Source organism: Chaetura pelagica, unplaced genomic scaffold, assembly GCF_000747805.2.
Source record: "Chaetura pelagica isolate M959 unplaced genomic scaffold, ChaPel_1.0 scaffold101, whole genome shotgun sequence".
NCBI classification, from domain to species: domain Eukaryota; kingdom Metazoa; phylum Chordata; class Aves; order Apodiformes; family Apodidae; genus Chaetura; species Chaetura pelagica.
Genome location: NW_009952564.1, coordinates 6,285,144 through 6,309,048, shown reverse-complemented (window position 1 = coordinate 6,309,048; position 23,905 = coordinate 6,285,144). Strand labels below are relative to the sequence as shown.

The 23,905-nt window shown below is 44.7% G+C and overlaps 1 protein-coding gene across 1 annotated transcript in view; it reads left to right on the top strand.

The window, feature by feature from the left end:
- The window catches only part of CASR (calcium-sensing receptor), a 40,894-nt gene extending 20,777 nt beyond the window's left edge, over positions 1-20,117 (top strand). The window contains exons 4-6 of the mRNA XM_009993369.1: positions 10,997-11,227; positions 15,839-15,962; positions 18,667-20,117. Coding sequence (XP_009991671.1) covers positions 10,997-11,227; positions 15,839-15,962; positions 18,667-20,117 — 1,806 coding nt within the window. The remainder of the gene's footprint in view (positions 1-10,996; positions 11,228-15,838; positions 15,963-18,666) is intronic.
- The last annotated feature ends 3,788 nt before the right edge of the window (positions 20,118-23,905 follow it).

Genomic DNA, 23,905 nt, shown 5'->3' with positions numbered 1-23,905 from the left:
AATGCTTTGTCTTGATTATTATTTACCACTAGGTTAATCCATGCATTTTTTGCAAATTTTCCTAGCAGGGTTCTGCTAGAGTATTGATGAACATATGGGGTAACAGTGAGTTGTTCACTGAAGCTGGAGGAATTCCCCATGAGCTAATGATCTGTCCTTGCTGATGCCTGTTTTTACAAACCCATTGGGCAATTTTTGATCTGTGAATGGACGCTTTACATTACATGTAACACTTAGATATTTTACTTTTGAAGGGATATGTTTGTCAGCCAAGTTTGAATTTACCAAGATCTGTGTTCCTCAAAGACTGGCAGCATTTATGTTTCTGTCCTATAATTTTGAATGAATTCATTCTTGACCCAGAACTTGCGTTTTCCTCCTATTTTCCTGGGACTGGTGTTCAGGAGTATGGATGGGATTGTTGCAGCCCATCAGAGGCTGATTCTGGAGCTGCCCACTGAGCAGAAATACAAGCCTCTGTAGGAGGGGTTAGCTCTAATTCATGCCCTGCATGGACCAACAATGGAGGGCAACTACAGGCGGGCTGTTGGGAGTGTATTACATGTGTATGCATACCATAAAGGTGGATTGGGGTTGCTATGGAATAATACTAGAAATCATATTGACTTCATCATTCAAAGCTAGTGGCATTTTTATGCATATACCATAAACCTACTGTATTAGCACTCTTTTAGTTGCTTGTGGAGTGCTGTGATGAACTGTCTGGTTCTGTCAACCTTTAGAGCCCATTTAAATTGTTCGGGCTGTTCTCTAATCTCTTTTAAATGACCACCTGCCTCCATTAGTGTCACATTAATCTCCAAAACAACTGCCCTTGGGATAAAGATGTCCAGGGTTTTTTTTTTCTGATATCAAGGGCAATAACATATCGTTTATTTAGCTTTCCTGCTCCTCTTTACCTTCCCATCCTCTTTAGCTGTTTGTTGCATCTTTGTCATGAGGGTCTGGCATAAATGACACCTTCAATTTTAGTATGTTCAAGAAATTTCTTAATATGTTGCCTGGTGTTTTTTCCTCTTTTTCCAGGTGTGGGTTTTTTTTTTTATGTTCTACTTGTCATGAATGTATTACTTGTGTTTCACAGCCTTTTTGAATGGTCTGTGTTGGATTAGTACTTTTAGAACATGCCGTAATAAATACTGCTGTTTGAGCTTTATTTATATGATGATGATAGCAACATATCATTATTCCTTAATTAATGAGATTTTATTTAAATGAACACAACCAAAAATTCTGAACTGATATTGGATTTATCAAGCTTGCAGTACAGTCATTCAGCCCTTTCCTCTAGCTTGTCCATGGATTTTCTCCATTCTGTTTGAGGACAGACAGTCATCACTGGCCTATGCTTGTACATCATTGAGGCAGAGACTAGTCAGAAGTCTGCTCCATTTTGTATAGCGTTGTATTCCACCTTTGGGATTTGGCACACACATAATTTTTTATTTTGCTGCCATAACTTTTGTTCTGATCACTAGGAACTGTATTAATAGTCTAACTGTATTAACAGTATTTGTAAGGAGAGGATGGATGCTGTCACTCCAGCCATTTTTCTCTAGAAGAAATCTGCAGTCAGTAGATCAGTCTGTTTCTGATGGCACTGAGCCACTTCAGATGCCTTAACTGCTGAAGTTACTTGTAGGAAGGATACTTTTGGACTCTAGGGGGGGCTAACAGTACAGTGTCATTCTTTGATCCATACAAATATATTGGATACGATCATACAGCTATATCTTAATTCGAGACAGAAAAAGGAGAAAATGTTAGAGGAAAAAACTCTTTTGTCATCTCTCTTCTCCCCTGAAGTTTGATAAACTCATTGCAGTTACTTGAAACCACACTGTCCCAATAAGCATTTTGACAGACCCAAAATCAAGTATTTCCTCTTTTTCCTGTTAAAAAGTAATTACAATTAAAAATGGAACTGTGGGTTGAAGGTAACATATTTAAGTTTTACTTTTAAAACAGTATTTGTACTAAATTTCAGTTGCCTGGATTTCACATTATATTTTCCATTGTAAATAATTGGTTTCAGAAGGTCCTGTAGTTGCAGAGGATGTTCCCACTCTGTTTATTTCCTCATGTATTGTGTGAATCCGGTGGAGGCCAAGCAGTTGAAAACTTTCTTGCTAAATTTTCCAGTCATGGCACACTTAGCAAAATCATATCCTTTATCATAGCATGTTAAGCAATGTGTTGTTAGCTATGAGTTTTGCATTGAGCAGGACAAGCTTGCATTCTAGAGACAACTGCACTTAGAACAGCAGGTGTGCACACAACCAGCATGAGTTTTTGAGGATCTTCAGGAAACAAAATACCCTGGTTCCCATCCTTACTGTTTCCTGTGACTTCCTCAAACTTCAATCAGTCTGGAAAACCAGCCATGCAATGCCAAAATACTGTAAGACCATTTCTTGATTCCTTTGGGAACCTCTGTGACTCAGCAGACAAGTCTTTTCAGTTTGTAATGCCATTCAGGCATCTTCAAACACCAGGAAATAGCCAGTGGTGTTTTCTAAAGTGTCTCAGTGAGACTTGACTTGTGCAGCCTCTGTTGTGAAATCCACTAGCCTTGTGTTCTTGAGTTCTTTCTGGGCATCCTTGTAAACATAGTATTGTAGCAAATCTGACCCTAAATCAAATTAGCCCTGTTTTATATCAAGTCCCATTTTGAAAATTATGCCTTTGGCATTTTTGGCTTAAGTGACTTGCTCCTAGTTTTATAGCAGTTCTTAATTTGTTACTTCTATCACTCTGACACATGCTGCAGTCTTGAATCAGCAAGGAGTGTTCCTTGGTTGCTGGCTAGAAAACCACGTAAGCTAACCCATCAAGCCAAATGACAGGCAGTCCAACCAGTCCTTGTTGTAGGAAACTCCAGGTTTTATCAGTTTCCTAGCAGACTGAGAGCTCACAGCATAGCAGGAGACAAAGGAAGCACCAAGCACCTGCCACTGAGCCATAAGTGAGGTCTTTCCAACACAGTCCTTCTGAGTTCTTTCCTCTCCTAATTTCTGCAAGTTTCTGTCAGAGGGCCTCTCTCACACAAAGAAAAATCAAAGGGTTTGCATGGGTGCCCATGTCAGCACCACTGCTGCCTCTTCTGGAGTAGAGGGCAACAGAAGAGGAAGAGAGGTCCCCAGCTGCCTAGGGATCACATATCCATGATGGAAGCTGAGCCAAACCGACTATCATATAAAATATGCCAATCATGTCTCCTCACGGCAGCTTGATGTCGTTCTCTAGAGACCTGATTACGTCAGTCAGCTTTGCAGGGATCTCTGCTTCTGTGAGGACATCATCTCTCTCCCACAAACCACTACATGTTTCATAAACAGTTAAATAATCCCAGAATTTCATTTATCTTCAAATAGAAGTCAGACTGGCTGTCAAAGAGCTATCATCACTACCTCTGAACCTCTCTAATATTCCTTTAATTTATTCTTCTTTTCTGATCAAGTGACTAGAACTAACTGCATTTTCCAGAGGAAACTGTACTATCAATGTACAGATTTGCACCATATTTTCAGTGTAATTTTCTTTCTAACTTTTTTTTAATTGATATTTTGTTTGCTCTTTCTTTCAACTGCACAATGCATGGAGTGTTTTTACTGTGCTGCTTACAATAATGAATGGGTCTTTGTCTTGGGTGGTTAGATAATTTAGTTTCCAATAAAGCTTATGAACAGCTTAAATTATTACTTCTAACATATGACATGTTGTATTTGTCATACACATTTAGCCTTCCGTTGTGCTGTCCATCGACATAGCTAGCTTTACAAGGATGTAATTCAGTTCTTATCAAAGCATAACAACTGTGAATGTTCTTCAGTTATTCTCAGCCTTTGTGCAGCTACTCTTGAGTCTTGAACTGAATGTTTTCTTTCACCCTGTTTTTCAAGTCACCGTCAGACCTAGCATTTCACCAGAGCTAGAATGTCCACCCTGTCTTTCCAGAACTCCTTTGCAGTAAATCTCTGGCTGATTGTCTATGTTCTGTCTCTACAACTCTCTGAGACCAGCCCTTCTTCCAGATTTTATCTCCCTTTGTCCATTTGCACTGTTACCAACCTCACAGTTTCAGGCCTGAAGTAGAGCCCAGTCCTTGTACAATAGGCGATGACTAGTCTTCATAAACTTACCATGAAGTTCCCAGTATCCCAGCTACTGATCGGGCACTCTTTGTTCATGGGGCTGGACATGTATAACAGAAAAACACCTCATTATGTTGTGAGGTGTTTACAGTGAGAATCTGAGCTCTGTTCCAGGGTCTCTTTCAACTTCGCCACTTGAGTTTCCCTTATAGTGATAAACAGTATTAACTATCATTTATTCAGAGCAGAAAACCAATAGAGACCAGGCAGCTTAGTTAAAATGTCACATGTGCACTGTAATGAATCCCATCCTCCACTGGCTAAAGAAATCTGTTATCTTATGAATGGTGTTTGGAGAAAGGTGAGATGAGCAATATTGGCATATCCTGGCATCCTGGCCATCAGGACTACATGTTGGCCCCATTGGTGTGCAGTGGGCCACAGAGGAGAGATTATAGGAGGGAAAGAAAAGTTCAGCTCCTGCTGGCAAGAGGAATGCTTTTGGCAGAAGAGCTAGGTACAATTCACCTTCCCAACTCAGGCTTCTGAATGCAGGTATTACTGACTAAAGGGGCTAGAGCCAGTGCCCTTCTGCCTGCTAGGTCCTTTAGCAGAACTGTTTGACACTGCCTTTGGGAGAGCTTGAGAGTTGGCCCTAGATAAAATACAATAAAAAGATAATCCACAGTAGAGGGTGCAGCAGGAATAAAGCATGGATATAGACAGTAAAAACTAGAGCTTTGCTCACATGCAAACACAGATCAATACATGGACCGATGAAAACTAAAGAAGGAAAGAAAAAAAAAAATCATGCTTTAGGGAATGTTTCCATTAAAGTATTTTACAAGTGGCTCTTTCAAAACTGGCTTGAGTGTATTTCCTCCTGGTACTTGACTGTACCAGGCAGAAACCAAATCCTGTATGCCATGACCACTGGGCTGATGTGATAACTGAGCTCTCAAGTCCCTCCACCTGTTACAGCATTATGAAAGTATATTCTCCAGGTGCTTAGTTAGGAATCTGAAACAGGAGAATGGGTGCTCAGCAATTCAGAATTAAAGGGAGGACTTGCCATCTTCAGTACAGTCACTAGCTTTTCATCTTCACATTGAGCCGTGCAGTGGATAGGCACCCTACCAAAGCAAAGAGAAACCCATTTGGTACTTACTGGTCCAGAACAGCCTGGCTATAGCTAGGTAGACAGAAATTAAAGCTCAATGTGGGAAAATAGATGTTAACTCTTCAAACAGGATTCCCTGCAGCTGTGTGTTAGGTCAGAGTACTGTTTGTCTTTTGTGGGGACAGAGACTTGTAACGTACCCAGGTTCAGTTACCTGTCCAGACCACTTGACGTAGAGAGGAAACATGTTAGAAAGATACTGCAGAAGGAAGCCAAGGATATTAAATCTTTGCTAGTATGTGGAGGCTAGTTAAGGAACTGTCACAGTTGAGACAGAGTAAATGACAACCCACAGTAGATCTGGATACTGACATTTATTTAAAAACTAACAAGACTAGAACTTTTAACCCACGAGTGTCTTGTTCACTTTCCCCACTTCTTTTTAGCCCAGCTGATATAAAAATGCCCAACCAGTCCACACTGCTTGCAGCCAGCAAGTAGCAGCCTTGTGCCCCAGAGTGCAAAAGTTCAGTTTTGGACATTCATGCTCACACACACTTATCTGTGGCCTGACAGTATTTAAAATATAAGTGATATTTTTTGCCTACCACTAGCTCTACTAGTGACACAAAGTAGGTGTCTACTGCAGATGAAGAAAAGGTGGAGTGAGGGTAAGGAAGCTGGTGAGGCAAAAGAAAGGTATTAAGTGGTATTTATTAAAAGCAAGACAGCATCCTTCAAATAGCTGAGTTATGTCCAGTGAGTAAAACTGGAAGGAACATAAACTTTGGCTGGTTAAATGTCAAAATAAAATAAGGCAGGCCAAAAACCAGAATGAGGAACTGGCTATAAATGGGGTAAAAACTCATAAATTCTTTTTTAAGCACTTCAGCAGTAGGAGTATCTGTTAAGCCATAGATCATCACTGCAAAAGACAAGGTAAGGCCATGGAAGAAGAAAAGAGTGCTTTTTATGGGCAAACTTGAGAAGGTTCCTAAGTTTGTTTATTTATGGGGGACTTGCAGTATCTGTCTGATATTGAAGTGACTGTAGAATAAGCTATGGGACACAAGAGCAAAATGAACCTTAATACTTTGGTGTGAGTGAATGATGTTCAACCCAAGAGCTCTGCCAGAACTCATCAGTGAAGTAGGTAAAGCACTGGCTATGGTGACCAATCCCTCACTTAAAACAGTCTTGGTCTCTGAGGCCTAAAAATGTGATAGATGTGACATCAGTTTTGTAAAATGGTTCTGGAGGAGATCCAAGGAGCTAGCAAAGCCTGACTGAGCCCATTATTAGAAACTGTAATTAAAAAAAAAAAAAGAATATACTGAGAAGTCACCATGACTTTTATAAAGAGAAGCCCTACAGAAGCCCTACCTCACAAACCTTCTGAAGTTCTTGGAAGTTATAAGGGTATATGAGGATAAGGGAGATCATCCTCATAGAGTATGCTCAGGCTTCTAAAAGGCTTTTGGTTGTCTGTCACCAAATTTAGTCATTGCATGGATAAACAGTTGAAAAACAGTCAGCAGAGAATATAAATAAATGGTCAGTTCTGACAAATCACAAATTATGTCTTCAAGCTTGAACAGGTCCTTGGGTGGTTCTGTCTGAGTAACAGTTGAAGAAAATGCACTATTAGGAATAGTCACACTTGGAAGAGGGACAGAGATGAAACAAAGTGCCCTGGGGCTGCTTAATTAACCCTTCGTGTATCTCACTTCAGTATCATGTGGTGGTCTCAGAATGAATCAAGCAATCTGGGGAAGTTTGGAGAAGCATCAATGGGACAGCTTTTATATAAGAAGCAGTAAAGTTGGATAGGGTTCATCAGCCCAGGAGAGAGGTGGCTGAAGAGAGATCTGACAAAGGTTTTTAAAATCCTGATAGGCCTAGAGAAGGTGACTAAAAAGAACAGTTTTTAATCTTTTCCAAAATAAGCACATAAGGGCATAAAAAGTGATTTGTAGCATCTCTGTTCTCAAGCTTTTCTCATACAATGTACATCTCCTTGCTGTAGGAAGCTATGGATGTGAAAAGTCTGCACAGGTGCAGAACACAAATGTACAACGTCATGGGAAAAAAATGCACTGTGGGTTATCAAGTACAAAAACCTTTGGCCCAGGAAGTCACTGAGCTGCAAAACGTGTGGGAGTATTCTGGGGAGGTGTCACATCCCCTTCTACTCTTGTGTAGACATTTGCTGCTGGCCATGATCAGAAACAGGTCCTGGGAATATGGGCTGCTGAGCTGACCTGACATGTTATGTTTTTGCGTTCCTCCCATAAGATTGGGAACTACATTACCCAGAATATCGAGCCTGGATGAAGCATGAGATGCTACATGGCTGGTGTTCTAATTAAAAGGCATTGTAATTCAATGTGGAGCCTGTGTCAGAGGGGAAAAAAAAGAAGGAAAATTACAGAAAGAAACACCTGAAGATGGCAGATTGCACAATGCTGTCCCTGCAGGCTTCCACCAGCTGCTGCTGGTATATTCATGCCAAGAGGTCAACACTTCTTCAGTAAGCTCTTGGTTCCAGGACACATCCCTGACACGTGCTCTTGCCCTCACTGAAGCAGGGTCTTTTTGGTCTTTGTGGATTGAGCCCTGAGTATTTATGTTTCTATCTTTACTTACAAAGCACAGTGACACATTTTTAACTGTAAAGCCTTTAACTGTAAAGCCTATAAAAGGGTGCTGCAACTATTTGGAGTCTACAACTTTCTCTTCTAAAGACTGCTTATATAGTCCTTGACTGTTGAAACTGTATCTTCATCCTGCAGAGTGCAAAACTTATTGTGTGATACACAGATACCATACTGGGATTTTCTTGCCATCTAAAACAGGAACATGTCCCAGCAGTTCTTCAGTTACCATTTCACAAAGCTATCCCTAAGAAATCTAGACTTGAAGGCAAACTTTGGTATTTGCTGGAAAGAGAAAGCAGATTTTGTTATTCCTGTTGTTCCTGTTGCCCCTGCATTTGGGATTTTAAGCAGGGCATGTGTAATTCCTGCACAAATTGATACACCTGAGAGCTGCTGTTTCCCAGCTAAGGCTTCATAGCTGAAGCTGTTATTCTGTGCCTGGGGAAAGACAACATTAACTACAGATCAGTGTTTTTATATTCATATTTACTCCTCCAGATAGAGATATCAGCTCATACACAAAATGGTTTATAGCCTGAATCCTCAGATGTACTCTGTGTGTTGCCACAAGAAAACATGATGCTAAACTAATTCTGCAAAACCCCACCAGTAGCCAGGGGTGTGTATTACTTTCTAAGAAGCCTAATATCAGGAGGTAAGGCAAAGGACTAGACTAATTTCGATCACAGGCACAAAGTTAAACAAAAAAAGTTGCGTCCAGGGAATTCAGAAGTTTCTCCAACATTCATCTTGCTGACCATAAAATCATCCAGCCTCCTGCCATTGCAGCTGGCCAGGAGAGGCAGGACATGAACTGAAGACTCTTCAATATGGCTCTTGAAAGATTGTCTCCCAATGTGTGTTGCAACTGTAGCCAAAAGAAGTGCAAGGTCTGCATCTCCTGTCTATACAGGTAGCAGTCCAACCCAGCAATGATACCCAGTCAGATTACCCTGGTGTTGTTCAACAGAGTGCCGCAGTGCTGCACGAGTTGGAATGAGCAGAAACATGGCATTCAGCTCAACATAATGACTCAAATCTGATCTGGATGTCAAAGTTTCAGGTGTCAGCCTGTGGTAGGTGCTGGAGCCTGCATAGGAATGCAGTTCCCTGCTTGGGACCTACACTGCTGGTGGACAAGGTTCCTGCTAACATGTCTAGGTTTGCCACCCAATTGCAGATCAGGCCAAAGGGAGCTGATGCAGTACAGACACCAGATCCTATCTCATCTGTTTTGACCTCAGAGCTGCCTTTGCCCTGTTCTTTTTCTGTTCCCTGGTGGAGCTGGGCAAGCAGCACCTTCCTGGGTGCTCTTTGAGGACAAGGAGAGAGTCCTTTCCCACAGCAGGCAATGGCCCATCCCTCCACAGCAGGGTGCCCCATTATCCATCAGAAGGTGAGGTCTTCTAGGGACAGGCCATGGCTCTTCAGTGAGATCCCTACAGCTGCACGCCTGGAAGCTGGTCTACAGAGGAGGGCCAGTGGAGATGTGAAAGACAGAAGAAGATCCTGCCTCTGCCATCTTACCCACTTATTCAAAGACTGAATACTGTGGCAATATTTCCATGTACTTCCATCAACATCACACAAAGCTGAAAAAGTATTTCCAGCCACATCCTGCATGGTACTACTACACACTTTCCAGACTCTCTCAGGCTGGCATTGATATAGGCAGGGTGAGGAGGGTATCACTGTAGCTCTGGAGATTTTAGCTGGAAATAGGAGGATCCCAAAAGGAAACAGAAAAACTAGACTATTTAGCAAAATGGACAGGAATTAATGAAGTGCTTCTGTTCCCCTGTCCCTGCATTTCCAGATGAAAAGGATTCATCAAAACAACATTGTCTATTCTATGTCTATGGGGTGAGATGAGCTCTTCCCACCCAGAAATATTGATTTAATTTTGTTTTTTCTTACACCTTGCCATCTGGGATTTGGCAGGTGAGAGAGAGGACTGGGTGTGCAATCTGTCGCAAGCACTAGAACCACAGCAATAACTGCAGAATGGGTAGATTAGGTTATGGTTGGTGGATTTAGGTTATGGTTGGACTTCATGATCTACAAGGTCGTTTCCAACCAGGATGATTCTGTGATTCTGTAACTATGCCACAGTGGTCTAGGGACAGCTGACAGCCATGTGGCCTCAGAATCACCTCAACTTTCTGCAGCTGAGCTCTACAGAGTAACCAAGAACATCCATTAAATGAGAGGGGCTGGAAATCTAGTAAGTGCATAAGCCAGCAACTAACTTCTGAAGAAAAATATGGTGTGGATGAATTGTATCACAGTTGCCAGTATCAGCTTTCTTTCATGATGCAGTTTCTTTGGTCTACCTGTCAGGATATCTAGATGGTGAATTTTGCAACTGCAGCTGTCCCTGGGATTAACTGCTTTTGTCTGCAGCAAATGAGAGTTTAAGGCATGAGGTGAAAATTCCATGAGTCAACACGTGAGGACAGGCAGAATGTGATTACTTAAAACTAGGCAACTAGGAGACAGGAGCCAAAAAAAAGAATGGTATGAATTCTCTAGGCCTGCTATGTGGCAAGCAAGTTTGATTTGTTGTTTTTTGCTGAAGCGCATCATGTTTGGGGCTTTTCAATCCAAGGCCAAGTTTGAATTGTTTCTCAAGCATTCTCATTTCTGAGTGATTGGTCATTCAGAGACAAGCAATGGCAGCCAAGAGCATTTATGCAGAGTGGTTGCAAGCGCAGGTGAGAGGGATGTGTGGGTGGCTGAAACACTACAGTGGCTGCAGCCACTTCTCTCCCCTAAAGGAGATCCGTGGGCTTGCAGAGGTGGCTGGGAGGGCCCAAAGAGAAATGCAAAATGGCTGATGGAATGGCAGCTGGTAAGCAAAGTGTTGCAGATGGGTGCCATCCACGCTGAGGGCCATGATACCTTGTGCTGTCTGTGAGGTTTGTACTGTCGCTGTGTGTGCATGTGATGTCTATGAGAGAAAACCTGTTACTGCTGTGATTAAGTGATTTTTAAGGCTGTAGTAAAGTGATTATTTCAAGTTTTGTCCCACAGCAGATGTGTGCTGTGGTAACGTTGTGGCACGCAGGCATTCATGGTCTCTCTCTCTCTCTCTCTCTCTCTAGGTTCTCAAGCATCTGCGCCACTTAAATTTCACCAATAACATGGGAGAACAAGTGGATTTTGATGAGTTTGGGGACCTGGTAGGGAATTACTCGATAATCAATTGGCATCTCTCTCCAGAGGATGGCTCCGTTGTTTTTGAGGAGGTCGGGCACTACAACGTTTATGCCAAGAAAGGGGAGAGGCTCTTTATCAATGAAAACAAGATCCTGTGGAGTGGATTCTCTAAAGAGGTAGGTGGTTAAATCCTCCCAGCAATGTCTCATTAAAAGACTCACTCATCTTAGTGTGTATTTATATATAGTCTCTGCTCTATTCCTTCACACCCTCATGACACACTTAGGGAAGTAACAGGCAGCTGCTTCTCCCCTCCTGCATATTTGACAAGCCTGGGTATTAATGCTTTAAATACTGCCTGTTTTCTGTCCCAAACAGTTCCACAAGGATGAGAAATTCACTGTCCAGGCCTGTTTTTTGACTAAGTCAGGTTTTCTTGAGTGCAGCAGTTTCATTGCTGAACACAGCCATCTCTTCCACTCGCAGCATCTCTGTATCAAGACGTGTCTCTTCCTGCTCCTAGTTAAATTTGCAGCTGTTTCTTCTGGCTTTACCCTCCAAGTTCCAGAGCCTTCAACACACCCTTGCCTTGTAAACCAAACAGAATAAGCTCTGTCAATCTTGCCAGGTCAACCTGGACACGGCTCTCAAACGGTGGGACACAACAGTACCTGATGCCTTTTTTTAATCCACCAGAAGGTGCTTGTGCAGTCACAAAAGTATGTGATGTAGCCATTGACTTCAGTCGGGCCTAACTCCTCCACTTTCTTGCATATGTTAGATCTTTTCAAAATAACTGTATTGTCACTAGCTGCCAGGGCTGTGCTTTCCCCACGTGATGGGAACACAGAGTAGGAATCTCCGGGCAAGAGCCAGGTGAGCTGGCACCATAGGCAGCAGCAGCAGCCCACTCCAACCTAAACAGAAACCCCAGCTCCCAGAGGGGATACTGAGCAGGCATCTGGATTGTGGCCTGGGAAGTGACATGGGAATCATTAGCTTAGAAATGTCACTTCCAGGCCCTTTTGCAATGTTTAGATGTATTAAATCTGCACCTGATTAATGAACAAGGCAAATCACGTCCAGGTGATGATTCACATGGGCTGACAGATCAGGTAACTGCTTCTGCAGTAGCTACACTTGCTCAATACACTTACACCATCAGTTAAGCCTTACCTCTACCCCAGATACTTCAGCTTCACTTATGGTTTAATTCCATCTCTGAAGGAGGCATGGGTCAGGCAGAGCATGCTGCAGCAGAAACACTGAGCTCAGGCTTTTCTAAGCCCAGCTCTGGAAACTCTGAGCCCAAACTACACGTGGAATTAACCCCTCTAATATTCTAACCCCTTCTTCTGATCATTGCAAATGCCACTGACACTTCCTCCAGCAGGCAAGATTTATTATTTTTTTTAAATTTATTTAAACTGAGTAATTATGCCCTTTTGGTCTAAATTCCTCCAGCAATGCAATATTTATCCTCATTCTCTGTCCTAAACTGCTAAAAATGTGACTGGATTTTTAAGAGTGTCATGCCAGGGCATGTAAATTGTGTGCTAGTAGAGGGGTTTGTAATATCTATGTCTGTTGGTGCTTTTTTTTCCCAGTATATAGAGTCTGAATTTCTTCCAGATAAAAGGCTCTGCTCAAAGACAGTAGCCAGCACATCAGTCACTGAAGCCTTCTGTGCCTCTGTCATCCTCAAAAAAGATTAAATTTATTTAATTTTAACATAGAAACTTCAGCATTTCCCAGACTTGCAAAAGAACGAGCTAAAGTGTAGGTAAGATAGATTTGTTTTGGCAGAACTTGATTAAATTCCCCACAGGAAACTTCAGAAGGCAGCCAAAGCAATCTCAAAAGTACTAGCAATTCATCTTTGAGACACATGGAGAATGGGTGATGTCTCAAAGGATTAGAGGAGGATAATCATAAAACCTGTTTTTAAAAGCAAATACAGGAGAGCCAACGGAATTACACACAATTGAGCTAAGGTTCAGTAATGTAAATGACTTTATAAAAAAATATTATTAAACAGTTTATAAACACTTTGGAGATAAGAAACTCATAAGAAAAAGCCAGCATGAATTTGTCAAGATGAAATCACATGAAACCAATTTAATTTGCCACCTTTGAAGCTCAGTCAGTTTAGGAGATAATGGAGAAGCAGTGCATGACTTCAGTCAGGCTTTTGATTCGTCCCTGTTCATAATCATCTGGGGCATCCTAGGGAAATACAGTCTAGATTGATGAAGTCCACTTGGTGGATGCACTATCTGCTGAATGACTGTCCCAAGGAATTAACAGCAAACTGTATTAGTAGCAACAGGTATTAACAGCAAAGAATATTTCAAGTTGGAAGCTGCAGGGATTTTTCCTGCATATGTGTCTGTCCAATTAATTACGCAGTCCTGATTAACAGCTTAGAAACATGGTTCCCAAACTATGCTGCAGCTTCAGAGTGATAGGCAACAACTGCTTTCACCTGCATGTGAATAGCTGAGCCACAAAATCATAGAATAACACAACTGTAGAATTTTTTGGTTGGAAAAGACCTTTAAGATCAAGTCCAACTGTTAACCTAGCACTCTGCCAAGTCCCCACTAACCCATGTTCCCAGCACCACATCTACCCATACCTCCAGGGATGATGACTTCCCTGGGCAGCCTGTTCCAGTGCCTGACAACCCTATTGGTGAAGAAATCTTTCCTAATATCCCATCTAAACTTCCCCTGGCACAAACTGAGGCCATTTCCTCTCATCCTATCACTTGTTACTTGGAAGAAGAGACTGACCACCACCTCGATACAATCACCTTTCAGGTAGTTCTAGAGAACGATAAGGTCTCCCCTCAGCTTCCTTTTCTCCAGACTAGACAACCCCAATTCCCTCAGCCTCTCCTCATAGGACTTGTTCTCTAGACCCTTCACCAGCTTCATTCCTCTTCTCTGGACATGCTCCAGCACCTCAATGTCCTTCTTGTAGTGAGGGGCCCCAAACTGAACACAGTTCTTGAGGTGCAGCCTCACCAGTGCTGCATACAGTGGGACAATCAGTTCCCTACTCCTGCTGGCCACACTTTTACGAGCTAGGATGCTGTTGGCCTTCTTGGCCACCTAGGCACACGCTGGCTCCTGTTCAGTTGGCTGTCAACCAGCACCCCCAGGTCCTTTTCCTCTGCTGCTTTCAAGTCATCCTTCCCCAAGCCTAGAGTTTGGGTTGTTGTGACCCAAATACAGGACCCATCACTTGGCCTTGTTGAACCTCACACAATTGGCCTTGGCCCATCAATCCAACCTATTCAGGTCTCTGCAGAGGAATTGTCACTACTGACAGCTTGCCTATAGAGGTAGATGCCTATAGGCAAGCAATTCCCAAACCATACCCCAGACTCACTGGCTGAGTGCACCCACACAGGAACTCCTTGAAGATCAGCAGGTTAGCAGCAATTTGGCAAACTAGCACTATACTTCCAAAAAGGTGACTTGAGGCTTCCAGCCAGAGCAGCCCTTAAGTGTGTACACATCATGGTGCTTTGCTGGCAGTGGAAATTCTGGGTTTAAGTCCCCTGAGCTGAGAAAGCTGTGTCCCATGTCACTTCTCTTTCCTTAATTTAGTTGGGAAAAGGGGAGCTCACCTGAGGTCATGCTTCAGTGTAAAAAAGGTCCAGGCTTCCTCTTCCTATGCTGAACTCCTTGTTGTCAGTGTGCATTAGGCATGTGGTGAGCATGCCCCTGTGACCACTTGCTGCCAGGATATGACTATGCCCAGGTGGCCTCACACACAGCATAAATGCACATCCAGCAGGTGACACAGATCATCAGTTGCAGCAGCAAAAGTCTGGAAGTCTCTGGAGTCTTTTGGATGCTGATTTGCATCTTTAGATGCTCAGAGTTCTAAAAACAGGGCTTTCCTCTGTTTCATATGAACACTTCTCTTGTTTTCTTAATGTACCTTTTATGTTTCTGGTTTGGAAGGGGTCTTAAGGAGAACAGGAGGAAGTGGCTTTTAAGAAACCGTCTTAATTTCCATATGTCATTAGCAGTCAATATGAAATATATATGGGATTGGGGATCAGCAGTCACAGCCCATCATCTCCAAGGCTGACTCAGATTCCTACCAGTAGAATCAAAGAATGATAGAACATCAGATTGAAAGGGACCTCAAGGATCATCTTCTCCAACCTTTCTGGGGAAAAACATGGTCTAGACGAGATGGCCTAGCACCCTGTCTAGCTGAATTTTTAAATATACTGGGAAATCCACCACTTCCCTAGAGAGATTGGCTGATCTCATTGTAAAAAATTTTCCTTTTATGTCCAAACAGAATCTCCCCAGGAGTAATTTTTTACCCATTACCCTTAATCTTCTCCATGTGACTCCTTGTAAGAAAGAACTACCATCTTCTTTGCAGCCATCCTTTAAATACTGGAACAAGAAAGATTCATTGTCTTGTCTTTTAACCATCTAATGACCATTTTCTGGTATGTGTGTCCTGGGTCACATACCAGTTTGCAGTGCCCACAATACAGCAGAGATTACAAAGATCTGCTGATCTTCACTACCATCCCTTGACGTGTTCTTTCAAATGTCACTGCAGTGGGTTGGGGAGCAAGTGTTGCGCAAAATGTGCCTGTTCTGCAGAGGGAAGAGGTGAGCCTCTGAGGCTCTCCATCCAGCATGCTAATCAAGGAAGAACAACTTTGGAGTAAGCCCAAGCTCCTGCAGTAGGAAGGCTGTATGTGGGGCACAGCCACCATTAACCATTCTCGGGCTCTTTTCTTGCAGGTGCCTTTCTCTAACTGCAGCAGGGACTGCCTCCCAGGCACCAGGAAGGGCATTATTGAGGGAGAGCCCACCTGCTGCTTCGAGTGCGTGGGCTGCCCCGACGGGGAGTACAGTGATGAAACAGGTAATACCCACAGAGCTGCTTTTGGGGGTTGCAGAGGACCGTGCAGAGGACCTCTGGACATCACCTGCAGTTGTCCTGAAGTTGCTTTGCTACAGTGCTGAGTTGGAGGCTGCCTTGCCGGAGGGCTTCACAGAAAGTCTGGAGGGACTTCTGAAAAGCTTACAGGAGTTGGATCCTGTGGTCCTCAGGTCCTGTCTTCTGCTAAGCCTGCTTGTTCCTTCTGCTCTGAGTTAGGAAAACAAAAGAAGGGAGCTTTAAAAAAGGACTTGAGTATAGGAAGCCTCTCAGGCAGCCACAAGCAAACTTCATTGCACTGTAGCTGTAGCTTTTATTCCTCAAAAAGCCTGGAGGAAGGAGATAGTCCCTACCCTAATCCTAAATTCTGCAGTTATCTGTCTGTCTCCAATTTTTCCTCACGTTGTCAGGGTTTTGTTTTATGCTTTATGAAGAAATTAATTCCATTCCATCCGTAACTTCACAAACAGAGAAGAATATTTCCTTTTATGGTGTCACCATCCACAACTTCTCTTGAGCACTAGCACTGCAAGAGACCAGAATCTCTGGGTCCTAACAAACACCCACAGACACCTTTTTTTTTGTTGGTGTCAGTGGGAGCTTGGATCAAGCTACTCAGGTTCTGCAGTGGAGGGAAAAGGTAACCTCAGTTTTAGAGCTGGTTGAAAAATTCTGGATTTCCAACACCATTAGTGCTTCCTCAGTGTCAGGCATTCCAAGGCTAACAAAGGCAGAGAACTCCTTTCAGAACAGCAGTCCCCTCCGAACTGCAGAGTGCTCAGGATCTCTTCACTTTTAAATTAAACAGAAGCAGTTCTGGTCTTGGGGTTGTTTTTTTTTCCAGGATTTTGTGAGCTGTCACTGGTGTGCTGGTAAAATTTGTGGGGCTGAAGGGTTGACTGCCTTCTGCCTCCACAGTTTCTTGTTGCTATTTCAGCTGACAGTAATGCTCTGTGTTTCCTGTGCTTGCCAGTTTTATAGGCTTTACATGTGCAGAGAGCACAACCAGTCTCAACCTGCTAAGACAGCAATGCTAACAAAGGAGACAATCTGTCATGTCCTCTCTCTGCTGTTTGCTCCCACCCTTGGTCTGGGAGCAGTGCTGGTTACTTGTCCAGTCACAGAGCAAGTTTGATCAGGTCTCTGATCTTCTTGAAAACAAGCTCTTGGCAGGCTGAACTTCCATCTAGATCGAGAAACTGCATGACCCCTAGTGCTAATGCAAAGGAGCGGGCAGAAATGAGCAGCCTCTGGGGAGGTGGGAGATCTGGTTTATTCCCTTTAGTGGCAGCATGGTCTCTTAAGTCAGCTCAAGAGAAGAGTGAAAGCACTTCTTCAGGATGAAGTGTTAAATAGCTGCCCCTGTCTCTGGTAGAGGCTGTTGAAGTCCCTGTTACGTGAAGTTAGCTCTGTCTTGCCTGCAGTTTGCAATAGGCTTCTAAGAAAAAGGCACAACAAAAATGAAAATGATTGGTTGAATTGATGTAAATGAAGCTTCACATGGTGACGGGAGCTCCTGACAGAGCCTTTGCATTGAGTGCAAGTTCTTCACATGAACAGCTTAGATGAGGCAACCAGTTATTATGAATGCAGTACCATATCAGGACATGGAAGCTCCCTCCAAGCATCCCTGTGAAGTGAAAGCTTGAAATCCTCTGCCCTCACTAGCTGGGCATTCTTGGTTTTTCCATTAGCATTGAGTGCTACTCAGGGAGCTATGCCCTGTGTCTCTGTCCGTGCTCAGGTGCAATGCTCAGAGGGAGGCTGCTGCTAAAGGAGGTTTCTGAGTGTTTGTTCCCACAACTCTCAGCAGCCCATTGTTATCCCATTGGGATCCCGAAGGCTGAGGTAGGTTGTGACTTCCAACTCACAACTCTCAACCCCTTTCCACTGCCATCAAGAGTCATGACCCTCCCCACTGGAGCACAGGACCTGTTTAGGTTACAGGAAAGCGGAAGCAGCAGGTCCTTGCCTTTTGATCATGGCAGCATTGGAGATGTATGTTGCCACCCCACTCAGCACTAGTTTGGCATAGAGGAAGGAGATGGAGGCACCAGTTTTTCCTTTGCAAGCATCAGTGGGACACTTTGCTGGGTGTGGGGAGAGTGATATCATTAAGACACATCTTCCCTGATGTTGCAATGTGAAATGAGGGTGTGCTTGGAGTCAAGGGCATTGCCTGCCTTCAGGGAAGGGCAATTTAAACACCTCTGAGACACATCTCCGTGGAATATGAAATAGGCTTTCAAAGCACTTAGGGAGGGAAGCACATTTTTAAATTTCTCTGTAATAGAGACAGGCAGAATGTTTCAAATTATAATAAAAGTGTGAGAGAGTATGAAGATAGATAGTAGATGACAAAAATGAAGGAAGAAGTAAGGAAGAGGAACAGAGCCTCTGTAACAGCTGATAGCAATCAATGTTTTCAAAGTTCTGTGAAGAAATGGAGTTCAAAAACACAAGTGCAGGGGCAGGACTTTTTTTAAGCTGGAACTAAGCATGTTGTGTGTTTTGCTGTATAGCCCTTGGGAGGCTCATTGTTTCAGTGTAGAACACCCTGAGACACCAACATATAATTCTGGGAACCTGCAGGCACCTGAAGGGAACACTCCGTGTATTTAAAGGTGTCATCCCACATTTCAGCCTCTCGTCCTGACAAACCTTCCCTCTCCCTATCACTTTTTTTCAGATGCAAGTGCATGTGACAAGTGCCCTGAGGATTACTGGTCCAATGAGAACCACACGTCCTGCATCCCCAAGCAGATAGAGTTTCTGTCCTGGACTGAACCCTTTGGGATCGCTCTGACTCTCTTTGCTGTGCTGGGAATTTTCCTGACTTCTTTTGTCCTTGGAGTATTCACCAAATTTCGCAACACACCCATCGTCAAGGCCACAAACCGTGAGCTGTCCTACCTCCTCCTCTTCTCTTTGCTCTGCTGCTTCTCCAGCTCATTGTTCTTCATTGGAGAGCCCCAGAACTGGACTTGCCGTCTGCGGCAGCCAGCGTTTGGCATCAGCTTTGTCCTCTGCATCTCCTGCATCCTAGTGAAAACCAACCGTGTCCTGCTTGTCTTCGAGGCAAAGATACCCACAAGCCTCCACCGAAAGTGGTGGGGCCTGAACCTCCAGTTCCTCCTGGTCTTCTTGTGTACATTTGTGCAGATTGTCATCTGTGTGATTTGGCTTTACACAGCCCCGCCATCCAGTTACCGAAACCATGAACTGGAGGATGAGATTATCTTCATCACCTGCCATGAAGGCTCCCTGATGGCCCTCGGCTTCCTCATTGGCTACACCTGCCTCCTGGCAGCCATCTGCTTCTTCTTCGCCTTCAAGTCTCGAAAGCTGCCTGAGAACTTTAATGAGGCCAAGTTCATCACCTTCAGCATGCTGATCTTCTTTATTGTCTGGATCTCCTTCATCCCTGCTTACGCCAGCACATACGGCAAGTTCGTCTCTGCCGTGGAGGTGATTGCGATCCTGGCTGCCAGCTTTGGGCTCCTGGCCTGCATCTTCTTCAACAAAGTCTACATCATTCTCTTCAAGCCCTCCCGCAACACCATTGAGGAAGTGCGCTGCAGCACAGCTGCCCACGCTTTCAAGGTAGCTGCCAGGGCCACGCTGAGAAGGAGCAACGTCTCACGCAAGCGCTCCAACAGCCTGGGGGGCTCCACTGGCTCCACCCCGTCCTCCTCCATCAGCAGCAAGAGCAACCACGAAGACCCTTTTCCTCTGCCAGCCTCCGCTGAGCGGCAGCGCCAGCAGCAGCGTGGGTGCAAGCAAAAGGTCAGCTTCGGCAGTGGGACAGTCACCCTGTCCCTGAGCTTTGAAGAGCCGCAGAAGAACGCCATGGCCAACAGGAGCACCAAGTGCAGGAACTCTCTGGAGGCCCAGAACAGCGATGACAGCCTCATGCGGCACCGGGCCCTGCTTCCCCTGCAGAACAATGAGCCTCTCAGCTCTGAGCCTGGCTTCCAGCCAGCATCCAGCCCGGAGACCAGCTCACAGGAGTCAGTGGTGGGAGACACCAGAGAAGAGGTACCAAGCCCTGAGGCGGAGCCTCCCTTGCCGTCAGCTAACTCCCGAAATTTTATAGGCACTGGAGGTGGCTCTGTCACAGAGAACACGGTACATTCCTAACAAAGAAGATCCTGAAAAGCACAGCAGTTCCCAGGAGGAACTGGCTCACCTCTTGCTTCTGAATGGGAAAGACAACAAAGACACACTCCTGTGACACAGCCCCACCACATCTTACTGTCAGCAGCAGCAGGGTAACACATGTACCTCCAGAGGAAGGACTGTGTCTTGGGAGCCTTGGACTGAATTCACGTTAATTTTATCAAAACCAGGACATCTCAGAAGGACAAGTGAAGATCACCACTGCTGGGGCCTAAGCACAAGTCTGCATGCTGCCTTGCCTCTGAAAGCTTTTCCTGCCAGACTGCAACTCAGCTGACTATGGGAGGCACCAGGCAATTCCACTATACTCTGCTTTTACATTTATGTATAATATTCCTCTTTCCCACTATGTATAATATTCCCTCTTTATCCAGTATATGTGATCTGTAACCATGTGCATCAGGACTGTCAGCGCTACAAAAGCAAGGTACACTGTTTCACTTGGGGAAAGCATGGTTGTGGGGAAAATAAAAAGCCCCCAACAACCTGCCTGCTGTGTACAGCCAAGGGTGTGAACATGTAAAGTATTTAATGTGACAGAGTGCCCTGCTATTTATATTTAGTAATGTCCCAACCTCTCCTTTCTGCCCAGCAGGAAATACTGGACAATACTCCTCATAGACTCCATTGCACTAGACCAAGCTACTAGGTTCCTTCTGGTTTCCTCCAGCTGAGGTAGCTTTACCTCCAGCCTGCCTGCTTTGGTGGAGGGGGAGAACAGCTTGTGAGTCCCTCTCTGAAGAAAGTTCCGAGAGCACAATGAGATGTATCCATGATTGATTATGTCGCTAGTAGCTGTATGATTAACAAAGTGTTGCTGCTGTAATATTCCACATGGCATACATGGCTAACCCATTCACACCATAGTCAGTGTTATGCTTTGCCATAATAATCTTCCTCACACCTACACGGAGCACTGTGCTAGTCATGACGATGCTGGCAGGCCCAAGACAAAGCAAATGAAACAGGGTGAAATGGTGAAGTTAGCAATGGAGAAATATACCCAGCTGGGGAAATAAGATTGCAGGAATGGGTGAGTACCTCAAGTGTGTATGCTGGTAGATGACTGGGAGAAGAAGACATATAGGCCCAGGCTCCGAGACACACAAAAAGACAAATAGACAGATTTGTTATATTTTGGCTCCTATAAGAAATCCACAAGGTTATTTCCCTCCTGGCCCATCTTGAAGAGAGAACACTTAGCACAAGGGTGGACTATACCTTAAGAAAAACAGTAGGGGCTTCAGCAGAGAGCACAGCACAACTTTGTTACTCTTGACACTCTTCCCACTCCCCCAAAAGCAGATGTAAGTGCTCCTGGTTTTGCAAGGTGTGTCTGGTTCTTCTCCATACATGCTGGAAAGGTTGGAAGGAAGAGAGGTGTTGTAAGAGCTATTTTTTTTGCACCCTGGTGAGAGAAAAAGCACCCCTCAACAGTCTGGCCAGAGGGTTGGGATTATGTTGTAGAATTTAGCTCCTTCTTCCCAGATCCCATGTGCCAGGACAAACATCTGGCATGAAGATGTCAGTACCCCCATCCCTCATCAAACAAGAAAGTGGGCTAAGCCACCATGGAAAGGCAGACAGGCATGCAGCTTAGTGTGAGCAAAGGCAAAAGGACTGTGTGAATGTGTTGGGGAAGATACCACAGTTCTCTTCTTGCTGTTTTCGCTTGGTTGTTCTTTTGCCAGGGCAGGCAAATAAAACTTACAGGTGACATTACCGCTAAAACCTTTGTTTTGACACCTCTGCTTGTTGCTGATGAGGAAGGAGTTTTGGCTTAGGAGAGCAAAGTGGAAGTCCATAACACCGAGGAGCATGCTATTAAGACAAAAGCATTGTTGATCTGTTGCATTCACCTCAGTGAATGCAGGCCTTCAAATCGCAGTATTTTATTAAAGCTGTGGCCCAGCAGGTTAAAAGGGGGAAAAAAAAAAAAGAGTTTGAAAACAGAAATCATAGTGGCCACACTGGTAAACCACATTCTAACCCTTGACCCACTGGGAGTTGCTCATTGCTTCTGAAAAAACAAGTCTCGACCCACAGGCTGCTGGCTGTGGGCTCTAGGCTGTTTAGAATATGGAGTTGAGAGCTACAGTCTCCTGAACCTAGATGGATGAATGGAGATGGGCACTAGATGGCAGAAAGAGCTAAAAAAAATACTTCAGTTACTGCCCACACTTCCAAAAATTTCAGCAGCCAAATAATTTTAGTTGCTAGTGAATCATTCCTACAGGCCAAAACCTGTACAGCAGCCCCTGAACTGAAGCTGACAGCCCTGAAAGGCACAGAAGTGCTTAATGAATGAAATGAAAATGACAGGATACAGTCTGAAGACTGTGCATGGAAACACACAAGGTAAGAAACAGTCACCATCAGCTGCTTTGTTTGGAGAACAATATTTACTGGCTACCCAGAGTGGATAGTGTTGACATTTGGGTGGTTTTCATTCTTTGGGTGGTTTTCATTCTTTAGGTGGTTTTCAATCTCTACATCTACTTAAAGGGAATTTGTACCCTGGCACACAACGAGGCTTCAACAGCTGCTGTAATTTCGTAGTGACAGACCAACCATGCTCAATTTGCTGGAGAACCTCCATCCACCCTCACTGCAGGCATACCCCAAGCCCTAAGCTCCACACACTGTGAGAGCTGCTGCTACAGCCTTTCCTAGTGACACGTGTTAAACGCAAAGGAAGTTCAGGAAACAAGGACCCTCTTCACGAAGGTGATTTGCAATCAAACCTTTTCCATGCACAGAGGAGGGTGTATATTCTCATCCTGCCAAGTCCATGAGAAGAGGAGGTCCAGAAGCCTCTCTCTGTGTCACGCAAGATGATACTGATGAAGCCAAGTTGAGTAACATTCTGTAGAAACCTCAAGCCTGAGAACCTCCACTGGTATGTCCCAGCAGAAGTTGCCCAGGGAAAGGGCTGCTTCCATCCCCCGTGGCTCAAAAACCTCCTGGAAGGTGTGTCCCAGTGCAGTGAAGCACTGTCCTGAAGTCCTGAAGCACCTAGCAGAGATGCAGCAGGGACACAAGCAAAAAGTGCATCAACTCTGTGGCGGGATTTCCATGAGTCATCTTGCCCGATGGGCAGGGAACTGTCTCAGTGAAGAGCCCAATCCTTCACTCCCCCTCTACCCACTGACCCAGCAGGTCTGGGCTTGCCGAAAGCCCCAGCAGAGCACTAATCTGTTCTCCACAGAGAAGAGAGGTGATACCAGGGGAAAGAAACCCTTCATCCCCGTTCTGTTTCAGGCTTCTCACCGTGTCCTCCTTTCCAGTGCAGAAGTCCATTCAGAATGCAATAAACACTGCTGGTAAATTTAGGGTTGTCTTTACCAAATGTGCCTCAGGATGCTGGGGAGCAGGGAGAAGGAAGATAGGTGTTTGTTGTTGTTGTTGTTGTTCCAAGGAATCTGGATGTTCAGACTGGGGGTAAATTTAGCTAAAGACCTAGGACTGAAGCCTCACCAGGGAGTTTTTCAAAGGCTGGGTAGCTCAGCACAGCCTTCAGTTTGCTGGCTGGTGCACAGCAAAGCCAGCCGGGGAGAGGGGACACCGAACGCCGTGAGTGAGGGGTCCTGGCGGGGTGAACCTCCCACCCTGCCGGCGGCTGCTGGAAGACGCGACACGCCGGACAAGAGGAACCTACAGCTGAGGGCACCCAGAGGCCGCTCGGAGCCTCCACCCCGGTCCCGCCCCCGGTCCCGGTCCCGCCCGCGGGCGGACGCGGCGCTGCGGGG